Below are 14,664 nucleotides of genomic sequence, written 5' to 3'. Positions count from 1 at the left end.
AACGCCCTAATGGGCACAGTGAGTCGTGTCGCTGTGGAGCCCTGGGCTCTGAATGCTGCCTTCACCGACAGCAGGAGTGGCAGGAGGAAGAATGAATGATTTACACGTTATTGGTCACCAGTAAGTAAGAAATCTAGTGTTGCATTGTTGCTAAATATATCAATCTGTGTCTCATAACTTAAACCACAACAAGATCAGTACTAGGGGAACAGATGCTAGAAAGTACACAGCCATCCTGATTGACAAAAACTTTTCTGGTATAATGTAAATATTGGCATTAATGTGATAGAGTTTAGCAACATGAATTATAGTCTTCAGGCACAGCTGGTCTATTGGCCACTAAGTGTATATAACTCGGGTGCCGACCATTCAAATTAGTCTTAAAGGCGTAGTAATTGTAACGTAATTAAGCATTTGTTCTATCTGGTCATTTGTTGCTTGTCTTAAGGCACTTTTGCTGATTTTTCAATGTCAAGCCATCTCCAGAGTGAGAAAGATCCATTTTTAATTTTGCCCACTCACTGCACACACAGAGCAGTGTATCTTACTAAGCTACTGTATCCATCATCTGTAACTGCTTATCCTGTATAGGGTTGTGTAGGGCTGAAGCCCACCGCAGCTGCCGTTGGGCAAGAGTACACGCTGGACAACTCTCCAACACTAGTCACCTGATTTGTCAGAATTGCACAATTGCTTAAAAAAAAAAAATGACTTGACATACGAGATCTGATAGGGCTGCAGGTTTCACAAAGATCTAAAGTGTTAAACTACATTTAGCAGAAGACAAGCATCAGTAATGCAGTAACGTTAACTCTTAAGAATACAGTGCGATGAGCCGCCCTCTTTTCATAGCAACAACAGTGTGAAGTAAGTCATACACTTCCGACTTTTCAGAATGAAGTTGAATCACAGAGTGAGCGTTAACTAGAAACTCCAGTTTGTTTGTGTGAGACACATGTATACTCTAGACAAAGACTAAGGTGTGTGGGGAAGTGAAACACCACAGGCCAGTTGCGTCATTGTTCTCAACAAAGAATTACGACATGTGACACCGCGGGTGTTTATTGGGGACCAACACGTTAACAGGCACAGCAGGTAGGCTCCTCTACAGTCAAACCCGTCTGGATAATGCTAATCAAACTGGTGCTCCCTTATATGATAACAGAAGGAAGGAGAAAAATTCCTATTGATGGATGGGAGCCATTGGTCTGGCTGAGCAGGATTACTCTGTGACAAAATGTTGTTAAGTGATAGAAAAGGTCAACACAGCGCCCTTCTTTCACTTTTGAATAAGTAGTCACGCCTTCAAAGTGTCAACATGACAAACTGGCAGCGTTTTCTGAAATAAAGACAATCCCGGGTGATGCTTTTCTAACCAGCAGAGACCACGTTATTGATTAGCAACTTTCATCTCAGTCATATCATGCCAACAATTTTGAGCAAACAGTTGCTGGGAAAAATCTCGATGAGCTGTAAAATCCTGCCTGTGAGCATCACAACATACTGTGGTGCAATTTGAAGTCTAATAACCTTTAAAACAATCCGCTTTAGCAACTTGCATTCTGGTATCAGCATTTTGCCCTAGTGTCGTTGAAGAGCAGGGAAAATATCTGTGTGAATTTTCCAAAACTGTCTGCCTGCAGGACACGCCAACAACATTTCTACATCCCAGACACTTCCTGACCGCAACAGACGGTTGGTGACTAATGAGTGCGGCTCACACACTCAATGGCTGAAAGAAAAATCAAAGAAAAGATGGCTTAAGAGGCTTAAAAGTTTTTTTTTGTTGCACATAAAATTCTAAAAGAGAGGCTACAAACAAAAGGAAGTCAGAGGTTGATTCAGGGATTCAGGAGGATGATATAAAAAGAGATGGAGCCAGGACTAAAACACAGGGGCATAAACAAACGGTTGCCTCACCCGATGTCAATGAGCGGAGGCTTCTCTCGAGCCCTCTTGTAGCACAAAAACAGCTCCGGACTCTTAAGGCTGCCATGATTCAGGTTGGCTGGCTGGCCGCTGTAGGTGCTGTCGATACATGTGAAGCCCTCGGGGACAGTTTCTCCTGCAGACTTGTTGATGATGGCTAAGTCTGTGATGGGCGCTTTGGGCCCAGTAGACTTGGTTTCCGATAGGTCCTGCTCTAGTGGTGTGGACTTCTCCGTCAGCCCGGCTACCACAAAGTAGTCGGTCACACGGTGACCCTTGTCCTCAATCATGGCTGGATGTACCTGGAGGTAAGCAAATAGAGGTTAGTTATACATTACAAGTATATACAAGTATTCTTTTCTCTGCTGTGATGATGAGAAGCACAGTCCATTTCTGAAAACGCTATTGATGCTGTATTGAGCAATGCAAAGCTCTTACATCTCACTTTAGGGATGGGATGGACACCACATACACAGAATGCTAAACAATGCTGTGGCCAAGACAATAACGGGTCCTTTAAGACTGATGCACCACAGTGAAGCAAACAAACTGAGGAAGCACACAACGGGCAGTGAAGGGACTGGATCTGCTGACATTCACAAACAATCTTGTCACTGTATATCACCGCACTGCTCCAAACCCTCCGAGAGAGTTAAAGCTCTGGTGGCAAGTGAGAGCCAAGGCAGAGCGGCCGGGCCTGGAGGAATGCTCAGAAATGCCACTGAGAGCATAAAACCAGGCAGACACCCAAAGTCTATACGACACTAGAAATGTGGTTGCAAAAAAGGGGATGGTTTGGATTGTTGCAGGCTAGTCAGTTTCTACGAATGTTTCTTATTAGAAGTTGGTGTCATAACACCAAATTTAGTTTCCTAAACAGGCAGTGACTCAGTAATCAGTTAGCAAGTGCAGACACATGCACTAAAGCTGGAAACTAATACAGTTCACATACAGTAATGGAAATCACATAGTTCTTATGATCTATCAAAAGCTATGTATCCCCAGAATTGTTAAGCACCAAAGTACAATTCAGGGGAGAGACGGTAGTGATGGCTAAGCTAAATGAAAAACTTAAAGTGAACACGTCCGTGCTGCATTCAAAGAGCTGTTGGAACCTACACAGGAAGTTCAGTTTTTCCAGTGGTGACTCAGATGTGGCAAAAAAAAAAAAGAAGCCTCATGTGAGGCCAAAGTGAGCCCAGACAGCCTTGGACTTGTGATGTAGAATAATACTTGCCATCGTGCGCCTTTCATTCAATCTGAACTTCAAATTTAACCAGTCAATACAAACAAAACATGCTGCAGACATTTTAATCGCATGATTGTGAAGCCACGGTGCAGCGTGTATTACAGAGAGAATCTGTTTCTACGTGACACTTTCTCAGCAGTGCATGGCGGCGTCTGTCTGCAGAGCAGTGCCTCTCAACAGTAAGCTTGTGCTATGTGCATTCAGGCTTTGATCATATATACACAGCATGCATTCTGTAACGGCAATGAATCTTCAAATTAATGTTTCATTCGGAGAGCGCACCTTATCTTATAGAAGGAAACACACACACACACACACACACAGCACTTGAGTTTTGATCTCACACTTGGCATTTTGACCAATGCGCGCTTGTCAGAATCGATCGGCTTCCCGTGCATTGCCAACCTTTACAGTCCAGGTTAGCTTTGAAGAATTACAGCTGGATGTGTGCCCAGAGTATGGCCCACTTCTTCATGACTCTTTAAAACAATGTCGGGAAAACACTCAAATCTCTGTGCTGCCTCAAGTAGTTTTATGACACAGCCAATCAAAGGCTCAATGACTTCAACTTTCCACAAACACAAACGGCAGTAAGAGTACATCAGAAGATGGGAGGGATTACGAGAGGACTCCCACAAACCTTTCATGAGGCTCTGCTTCTGCGGTAACTGTACATAAGCTCGACAGGGATAAACTAAGTCTTACAGGTAAAGAAAAGAAATATTTAACAGGATCAGGAGTGCGTTTCGCTCTGTCGGTGGGTGTACTGAGGGCTACATCTTATACTCAGACCATGCTGTTATCCCTCAATGGAGAGCAACTACTTATTCTGAAAAATGTCTATAATTGTAGTTTTTATTTGTTTATGTAAATAATATTACCACAAAGCCAGATTATTCCAGATGGGGCCTGTCTCAACACAATGGATAACGTCTGCCCTGCTCCTTTGTTAAACCACTGTGCTTTCGACTGGATCCAGCTTTTATTTTATGATGAAGCACAGCAGCCATAGAGAGACGCAGAGCCACGTGAATACTACTCCTCTGAAGAGATTCACTGCACTGCATCCATAGTTACGTCTCACCCGATTTAACTCTACTCAAAAGCAAAACTCTGTTTTCAAACTATATATGCTTTATAATTAAACTGCTTTATGTTAAACGTGTTTTCACAAAAAGCTGGTCGGAAAATGCAAACGACTGAACAGTCTGCCATCTTTTAAACAGCAAAATGAATGAGGCAGATCCTTACTCAAAATCATTACTTACATTGGATTCATGTAGATGGGTCATTATCAAAAGGTGGTTGTTTAAGTGCAGAAGTCCGTGCAAACAATACAGTTACATCACGACAAACAGGAGCCACGGAACTATGTGAGCTCCACCTAACTGTGGGGGATGTTCCAGCTGTTAATATACTCTACCTCTTCCACTACAAACCTGTATTCAGTGTTTACACATGACCTGCAACATCCCTCTGTCATCATAATGTGGGGATCGACCAGTCACAAACGTGCAGTCACCTGTTTTTTTAGGCCCGCACACCAATACTCTGCGATTTCAGTGTCGGTCTGACACACACACACACACACACACACCTTTGTGAACCTTTGGTCAGTAATAAAATATATTCTATCAATATTAAAAGTTGAACTTAGTAAACACTGCCAACCATTTGTATTGTGTTGGATGTGTTTCTGGTCACATGTTAATGGAAGTAATATTTACTCATGCTTACTGTGTTTAAACGGCATCTTCAGTAATTGTCAAGATGCATCCTATGGTTCTAGGTTGGTTGTATGTGTAAGGTATTAAACATCCCTCTGCCAACCATCTATCAAAATATGGCTCTGCCTCTTACTGGAATACTCCTCCAGGTAAAGTCATCTGTAGGCTCATTCGGACACTACACAGATTTTGTACTAAGGGGCTCACAGAATAACGTCCAAGTAATGTCCGAATTATCTGACAAAAGTCTACCGAAGTTCAGTGCATTAGTAAAAGGAGTCATCCTGTCCCTAGTTTATATAAAAATTATTTATTATAGCAAACTTAAAAAAATAATGGGCGTGGGAGTGCTAGAGTAGAACAGAGTCGTTTTAAAATTCAGTTTACATAAATTAAAACAGATTTTTTCTAAAGCAACTGCATAGTGTTTGTGCAGCTGTAACATATAAGAACCAACAGATCTGGCTAAGTATTCAATGCTAAATGCCTTGTGCCTCGATTCTTCTGGCTTAGCGGGTCACAAGTCAGCAGGAAAGGATTGTATCTGGGCCCAGTGCCTCGCTTTCTCACTCAACGAAACCAATTTCTTTTTAAACAGTCTTCTGCTGAGTAACAACCACTATTTAACCAGTGTCACGAACATTAGCCTCTACATTTGTAACCTCCTTTGAAACGGTAATGTTGGCATGAAAAACATAAAGGCTGTGAGTCATGCCACTTCCTGACAATGACCGTACGTCTCCACAAAGTGTCAAAGCAGGGAACAAAGCAAAGTTAAAGGGGAATAAAAAAGGGAAAACACACACACACACACACACACACAGAAGATCTGTTTGGTCCTGATTGGGCACTGAATTTTGCCCTATGATTGTTGACCAAGCAAAGAATCAACACGTAGTTCAAAGAGAACATTAAACACACCATTGAGCTCCCAAAGACCCGACACAAAATATTTATATTACTCAGCATTTTTTAAGATTAGATCATGTCACTTTTTTTTTTCAAAAATGGCTCAACACTGAGCCAGAAAGTACATCACCATTTAAAGGTCACAAATAAAGAATCGCTGGTACCTGTTTTCATGAAAAAACCCAACCTACACACAATGCTACATTAATACCTGAGAAGGACCTGCACCCAAGGGAGAGCTGATATACCAAAAAAAAAAATGCATTTTCCCATTCACCATTTTACGATCAAACATCGTGAAATGAGTAATCATGTTTCCCTTTGATGTTGTGTGTTCCCCCAAGCTACGGCGGTTTCACTCTTTACGGTTGGAAACCACGTGCGATTCTCCCTCAGCCTCCACCACACAATCCGCAACTATACAAACGTCTCTTTGTGACACCCCATGATGAACAACATTGCCTGCTGCCGTGGCAACCGAGCCCAAACAATGCCAGGCTGCACGACCCTGAGCCACAACTAGTGTTACTCTGGGGGAGGAAACTGATCTGCAAGGCTTTCAAGGGTACTCTTGGTAAAATGCGGCACGTTCTCTGTAGCCTGCTGTCAAACTCCACTATAACATACAAAGTAAATCGACAGAAAAGGCTACTTTTGCTGTTCTCACCATTCACAGAGCATTGGAATGAAAACTTTACAACTATTGTAAACAGAGGGGAATGTAAGAGAAAGGATTTGCATGTGTAATAGTATACACTGGGGACTTACATATGCAGGAACGTGTTGGGTTAGGGCCTCGACAGAGACACTAGTCGATTCAATTACCATTTTGCGAAGTATTGAGTTGTAACATGAGCCCCCGTCTCTAAAGGTTGTGCTCTGCCCCACCCTTCCGTGTGAAAACCTGTTTCTGTGTGATATACTACTGAGCCCCCACGATCGAGTGTCGCGCTCTTTGTCTGAGTTACACTGAACCACAGCAGGAAAATACTGTGAATGTGTAGCAGCCAGACGTTCTGGCTTCCTGGCAGCTTTAGTTCTCAAATGTAAAGAGGGTATAGAGCATTTGGAGTCTTTACGTGTGACACAGTAAACTGTTTGTGTTGTGTTAACTGTTTATTCAGCACTAAAACCAGCTCTGACTAGAGTAACGACACATACGACTTTTTTCCCCAGGCTGAGTGCAAGTGCTTACATATACTCGCCGATACTTAGCACATTTACAAGTACTAGACTGTTTTGCTTCTAGATTGAGTCCTGGCCAAGAAAATCCTCATCAATCCATTGCAGAAAAGCACATCCTGCAAGTATGAAAATCCTTGCCAAAAATGAAAGTACTTCTGCCGAAATACATACAGCGATGACAAACAAAGCACAGACTTAGGGATCCAGGATGGAGAAGTGTGGACAACATGGCGTCTAGACTTAACATACGAAAATGACTGCAAGATAACTTTGGTAAGGTAACGTAGTTGCACAATATAACCCCCGTTGTGTTAGGACTGTTAGTAACTAGATCTTAAAATTTTGGCACAGCAGAGCTGGGTATTCAGCTTTACGTTTGCCGTCGTGCAATTCCTTTCAAATGGCTCAAAACCACAGACAATTTTGCACCTCCACCTACCTGCACAGGCTAACGTGGTATCGGGTGCAGAATCCGAGTACAAATCACAAAGGCAGGATCTGGCATCAGCAATATAAACCAATTTTGACATGCTGCTTTTATAAGGGTATTTACTCTAGGTCTACAACTATTTCTAGCAACTATTTCTAGCAAAAATATTTTTAAAAAATTGATGATCCAAGGCTCTCACATTAGAGCTCACTCAATATTTTCTCACGTCATGGACTGTTGGAGAGACTGACAAATAAGTTTAACGTGCTTTAATCCTACTCATGTCCGTGTCCGAGTTTACGTTTTAGTTGTGTGCTTCTGTTAAACTGAATAAACATTAGAAACACCCACCGGAGCCGGCACGATGCCAAGCAGAGAAGATCAGAGAAGTGGCGTGACAGAAGGTATGGTGCTTACAGTGATGTTAGTTACAGCTCGTTATCTGGTTATGTTAGGGCATTTTGGCCAACTTTGCTAATAATGTGCAGGATATTTCAATGCTTTACTCTATAATGTATTTCATTTGTTGGACTCAATTGTCTATTTTTTATTATATTGATGAAGTTGGAGTGATTTTAATCCCTCCAACTTTCGCCTCAACCACTTAAACGTATGCAGTCATTCATTACCTTAACCGGTTATGCAGCTCAGGGTCATCGGGGTACTGGATTTAATCCCAACCTTCATTGAGCAAAAAGCCCTTAACACCATTAACCTGTGTATCACGAGGCCACACAGTCACAGAAAAACCACACACACGCGCAATTCAGAGTCACAGATTAACCTAACTACACATCTTTGGACTGTGAGAAGAAACCGTGCAGGAAACTTACACAAGAACAGTGAGAACAGACTAAGCCATTACATGTTATTTCTTTTAAAGCACATCATGCTCTTCATATAGCCATATCTCCAGCCAAGTGAAACACACACAGATCATTATAATACACACATTAGTTATTGGTATGACTTCTTTTTCCATTGAGATAAGTTTAGCTGATGCAGGCATCATAGCTTAATGTCCTTTAAATAACTGGAACAATCCATGTTCAAGAGCATTTAAGGTAACTTTGACATGACTTGTGATATAGTTTCTATTATAAGAAACCATATAACACCTTAACATGAACTGGTTAACGCAAAATAAGTTGCAGTGAGCTGCCTTACGTGACTTCCCACTTAGATTCTACGTCATTTCAAATTACTTGATTTTTTTGCAATCAAATTAATCAGTTTATTAAAATAAATAAAACACCATTTAATTCGTGCTTCCCTACGCATTTGAATTATTCAAAAGAAACAAAGACAGACATTTGAAAGCCAAATGTCATATTGGCTCTTATAAAAGCAGTTTAAATCAAGCAGATGTGGAAAAAAAGAGCCTGTAATATTTTCTGGGCGTTGAAACTGTCCTGTTGTAATTTAGGCATGGGAATGCAGGGAAGGGAAAGGTGGCCAGATTTCTTTTAAAGATAAGACGTGCTTTGGGAGGTGTAATGGAATACAACACAATGTAATGAATCAGTGCCTCCAGCACAATAGCTTATTCTTTTTCAAATCAGCAACAAGCACTACAGACGAATTTATTAGCAATTCAGAGTGATTCCAACTGTGAACGGTGCACTTTTGTGACATATCAGTTTTAAAGGGCCTTTATGTGTGAGCCATTCTAAATGTTGGGAATTAAATCTGACAATTCTAAAAACGAATATCCTAAGTGGACCATCTGGAATGCCTTCAGCTCTGGAAGGTCTTGTCTTCTTGGGTGGCACAGGTCTTAACTTGCTTGCAAATGTTCCAGAGGTTTGCTGTGCAGCCCAGCAAGCCCCGTGGCCAGAGGGAAACTCGTCTTCTGCCCTAAATACAACTGGTGGGGTCCAATCCAACACACATGCCTGTGTTGTAAAACTCCATATTTGTTCACTTTTAGCACCTGTGTAGTTTTACAGCATTCGCCTGCCAGGCCCCCGATTTCCAGTGTGGCAAAGTCAATTTAAGCAAAGCAAAGATGGACAGAGAGAAAGAGACAAACTTCGAATATAACAGAGAATTCTCCATTTAAGAGAGCGAGACCCCTACTCCAACTCCATAGCCCCCCCCCTCCCCCCGCGGTCTGCCCCACAATGAGCTCACCCCTTTACACAAAAGAGCCTGGAGGCTGGTTCCTCATGGGGTGAAAGAGCCTGCATGCATCTATCTAAGAGAGAGAGAGAGACAGAGACAGAGATACTGGGCAACAAACTGTGCTGTGTCTGTCTCAGTTATTTCAGCAGGAGCTAAACCATGAAGATGCACTCGCAGCTGGACTGAAACAACAGCTGAGCATGACACAAAACTGTCATCCACTGCTAATGGGAACACAAAGCAACGTTGTACAGATGCAAAATGTATACAAAGGAGTGGAATGTAAATAGCAGCTCAGGTTGATCGTCACTGTGCCAAATACACATGTATGTGGGCTTCTGTGTGAATGCTACGCAGTCACCATCATGCAATGGGGCTGCTGAAGAGCACTTAAGATCATTACTGAAAGGTCAGCTTTGCCTACTGACACAAAAAAGTAATTAAAGCAAAAAACTGCAACGGAGAATGCCACTTCAGCTGTAACAGCCTCCGTCACCCTTTTAGCTTCAGTGCATGCTGTGTCAGCGTCTGCCTCAAGTGCTACTCTGTAACTCTGGGCTTTGAAGGGTCTTAAAAGCAAAGTGGTCCTCTCTGCCACCTGTCATCACAGTGTGCCACCAGTGGTGGGGGCCAGGCTACGGAGAAGGTGCCAATGAGGTGATGAAACCGCCATTTTACAAGGCTGCGGCCACAGAAAAACCAACGCTGGAACTCTCTGAGGTGGAGCAGGGTTTCAGGGAAGATAAATAAATGAAAAAGCCAGCTGACTATGATTGAAATCATATGGTGCAGGCTTTATAAGTGCAGCAGTGGTCTGTAAATCCCTCGCCCTGCTAACTAGTCTCAAATCTGTGCGTTGTGACGAGACAAACAGTCTTACTTGGTGGAAGGAGCCATACAACCCTTCAGTTCTTTCACGTTTGCCCTGACAAAATCATCGCCAAATGCAGTCGATTAGAAAAAAAAAAAGCAGGAAATATATTTAAGTGTTCAATATTTACTGTTCAGAGCATGTGAGGGTGGAGCATTCACAGTCTATCTGCTTTTTGGCTAGAGAGATAAGCCAGTGTGATAGCCTTTCATTATCATATCTATATGCCAACAACGCCTCCCTCGCTCTGCACGGCCTCAACAAAGCAAAAGCCCAGCACTGAACTCTGCTCCTCGGTTCTGTTTATTTAATCCGGCCACATTCATTTCTTTTACACAAAGGCCATACGCAAAATACAATTTCAGTGAAGACAGCCACGATCAGGCCTCTTAGAATAGACATCAGTCTGCCAAATCTCACAGATAATATTCCGAACAGATGATGTTTGTTGTCATTTTGTTGAAGCGGAGCTGGTCTGTTTAAAATTGTACTGAAACACTGCTGCGCAAGGTGCAAAACGGAACATCTTTGCATGCAATGGGAATTAAAACATTATGAATATTTACAGTTTTAACAGATGCATTATTAATTCTATAATTAGACTGAAAGTAAGGAGATATTCATATTTACTTAGGTAAAAAACAATTAAGCCAGTCAAAACAGAAAAGCTGAAACATAAAACTATGTCATTTTTTTCCATTTAGAAGGTGTAACCTGCAAATGTGTGCCATTTTACTCTATTAATAATTCTCATTTTCTAACTGACTAACCACTGTAACAAACACCCACACTGCCTCTTCCCCTTTTGTGTTTCTAACACCAATCTAAATGCACTGGATCTTTAGTTTAATATTTTGTGGCGATAACATCAAAGCGGCTGGTAGTGACCAGTGTCTATGAGCAATCAAGGGAGAGGTGGCATGAATCCAGACCAATGAAGCCGAAAATGTTTCTACACAGACCTTTCAACAGCTGATAATAGCAGGAGCAGGGTCATGTTCCAAAATCATGACAACAAGAAAAGGACATCTAGGGAAATTCAAAGTTTGTATGAGTTTGTACCAATAAACCCAGGAGGCAGCTCACAGCAGTGAAGTTCAGCTTAGCAGAAACGTCACAAGACTGCCTCCTTCCTGGAGCGTGACAGCCGGCGGACAGAAAGCATTCTTTCCACTCGGAGGAGAGCGGAGAGAGGGCAGACTCGTTGCCCTTCCTAACTAGCTGGGCCTACACCAGCTCACATCCAGGCCTGCTGAAAGACGACGACTAAAACACAACTGGCACGTCCCAGCAAAGTACAAGGGTCGGAGAAAGGAAATGGGTTATGTTAAAGGAGGTTTTTGGCTGGATTAAAAGAGTGTTCTTCTTACTGCTTTGACTAGAAATGACTTTCGGAAGTTAATGTGTCTTAAGACATGAAAACAGACAGCTAAGCAAAATTGACTGAGGTGTTTTAGGTATCAATCTGTAGTTACTCCTGGTTAATTAAAGAGCAACTTCACCAAATTTCAACTTGCTTCCCATTGCTCTAGTTTGAGGTTTTTCTGTAATTAAGTGGTGTTAAACTTCCCTCTGCAATTCATGTGTTAAAATATCCAGTTCTTGCTAAAATAAAAGTCCTCTGGATGATGTCAACTGCAGATGATGTCACCCGGAGGAGTTTTTTCACTGAGACAGAGGGATATTCTGACACAGTAAAGATATTTATATCTACAGATATATATGCACTCTTCGAAACTAGAACTTCAGGATGCTGTAAAATTAGTCAATTCCACACACCAAGTCAAAACATGCAGCAGTGACAGCAATGGTGCAAAGGAAGATCAAGGTGGCTGAAGTGTCCTTGGGCCGGACAATGGCTGCCTACGAGCTCTGGGGGTGCTTTTGTGTTGCTGACAATGACCTCAGACCTCCCTGTAAAAGAAGACTTCCTTCACAGAAGCAACAAAAATACACAGTTACAACTACTAACTACAACAGGTAAATCTTCATCTTCAATCAAAGGAAATGGACATATGTGAATATTCACGGTTAAAATTGTAAAGGGCTAAAATGGAGAAGCAATCGTGGTTGAAGGGTCAGCTGAAATGGAAATTTCAAGAGACGTTAAAGTGCTGAAAAGAGTTAAAAGTTGAAGTGTTAGGTGATACATTGACTGGGAACAGTCAGTTATAGTCAAAGGTGACAAATGACGGCAGCAGACGTAAGCAGAAGCAGCTGAACTGGTAATTGACTGCATTTAACATGAGTAGATCTGCACCAATCACAGCACACATTTCAGTCACATCTGCTGCTCTTTGAGGAATCCTCCTCTCACTGTGCCACAGATTCAATTACTTGCTTTGCTCGCAAGAAGAAATCCTTTTTGACTTTTGGCAATATAACCACCAAATCCTTTTACAGCCCGTTGCAGCTCTCTTGACCAATCTACTTCCTTTCCTTGGACACCTGACAAGTGCCTTTGGATGACCAGCGGCGGTGACAAAGTGCAAGTTCAATGTGCACAGCAACGGTGCAGCAATGAACCACTTTATACCTGCAGCCGCCGGTTAGTAGGAGGCAACATTCAGTCCACTCCCCTTTTTCCAGTGGCTGTCAGGCTAAGCCAAGGTCAGGAGACAGATTTTTCTGCTCTGTTTCCACGTGTCAGCTGCTCAGCTCTGCAAAAGCAATTTCCACTATTTTATCCTTCCTCAAGCCTTAATTATTGCGTTACGCCGTGACATTCCTGCTGCCATGTCAGCTGGTAAAACGCCCAAAGTGAAAATACAAATGCCAAGAGGAAGTGCCATCCTCGGCTCTGCTGGGACTTGAGCCACTGTTGTCATAACAGGAACATCACATGGATGCCATGAATCACCATGGGAAGTTGGAGCAGGTAGTACACTGGTGCCCTTAGGGATAAAACACTCCTGCTGGCTGGCTAATAGTAAAGTGCTGAGCAATAGATATGTGAGCACCTTGGCAATGCATTGAATGGCATTTTTGCTCACTGAGCCACTAAACCAGCTTTAGGCAAACAGAGACACACATGGCACATTCAAAGAGAAGCCCTCTGCATAAAAGCGAGCCACATGCCCAAGAGGAAGACGGGTTAACAGTTCCTTATCACACGGACTGTGTTTAACTGCGAAACTCCCCTGCTGCGATCTGCTTGAGCCAAGAAATCTCTTTGATTTCAAGCAGGAAGTGTGGCTTAGAGCAGACACCTGCAAGGCTCGACGCATGCTCCAGGAGAGCACAGTGTGATTATCTGGCGTCAGAGGAAGGGCCCATGGAGGAGGAGGAGGAGAGGAGCGGTGTTCCATTCCCAACTGTTGCATCTGACCCATAAGTAGGTCATGCAGGAAATACACGTTACCGCGGGTATAACAAAAGAAAGTGCCTCCTGTGATCAGCCAGTGCAATTAAACGTGGCTTGTAACGCGGGAGGGTAACACTCCACAAAAAGTGTAGAAGCAGCCAAGAAAAGGAAAAAGCGCGACCTTAAACACACACACACACACACGGAGCTAAAGTAACATTAAACCAGACAAACTACCATTACTGATTCTTACACCCAACTCGGCTTAATCACAAATGTTTCCACACGCGTAAAAACATGCACTTACCAGCTGTTTACACTGCGGCGGGAGACAATGTTGACATGTAGGCAACTTGCTGTTTGAACCCGCTTGATATAGTCCTTGTTATTTTTATTTTGTGCAAACCGATACAGGGTTAAACCAGGATGGCGCGCAATCGAAAACAAACCCCCCCACCCTCCCCCAAAAAAGCCACTCAGAAATAGGCCTTGGAAACTTCTTCGTCACACTTTCATCTGAAGTTGTCGGCGGAGGCGGGCGCCATGTTTGTGTCTGCGCTGATAGTTCTGTCGGTGAGCTTTCTTCCTAAACGTCTCTTTCGTACTGGAACCGCCCAGAGAAGAAGAGGAGGAGGAGGAGGAGGAGACGCTACAGTCCGCGCTGAAACCGACACAGGCTGGCCTCCAGGAACCAAGGTGGCGCACGTAAAACTAGCACCATCCGGTGTGTCTTCAAATTAAAAGCTCCTTATGGCTAATGCGCGCTGCTTTTCACAATAAAGCTATGGATGTAGTGTTTACGTCACAGTGTGTGATAATAGTGATATACTTCAACAACTAAAATGTCATACATCACATAAATACTTGAATTATTTAGATTTAGTGGTGAGAAGTTGGTAAAATTTTAAACTCAATTACAATTTTGAACGCAAGAAT

General features: G+C 42.7%; 1 protein-coding gene across 2 annotated transcripts in view; it reads right to left on the bottom strand.

Annotated features, from left to right (window-relative positions):
- Positions 1 to 14,400, bottom strand: part of dennd4c (DENN/MADD domain containing 4C) — a 31,478-nt gene extending 17,078 nt beyond the window's left edge. For both annotated transcript variants that reach the window (XM_067522747.1, XM_067522748.1), the window contains exons 1-2: positions 14,036 to 14,400; positions 1,921 to 2,231 (exon numbers count right to left, since the gene is read on the bottom strand). In XM_067522747.1, the coding sequence (XP_067378848.1) occupies positions 1,921 to 2,219 (299 nt within the window). In that variant the 5' untranslated portion in view covers positions 2,220 to 2,231; positions 14,036 to 14,400. The remainder of the gene's footprint in view (positions 1 to 1,920; positions 2,232 to 14,035) is intronic.
- Between the last annotated feature and the right edge of the window lie 264 nt (positions 14,401 to 14,664).

This window comes from Channa argus, chromosome 12 (genome assembly GCF_033026475.1).
Source record: "Channa argus isolate prfri chromosome 12, Channa argus male v1.0, whole genome shotgun sequence".
NCBI classification, from domain to species: domain Eukaryota; kingdom Metazoa; phylum Chordata; class Actinopteri; order Anabantiformes; family Channidae; genus Channa; species Channa argus.
Note: the sequence above shows the minus strand (reverse complement) of the source record. Positions and strands in the feature narration are given on the sequence as shown.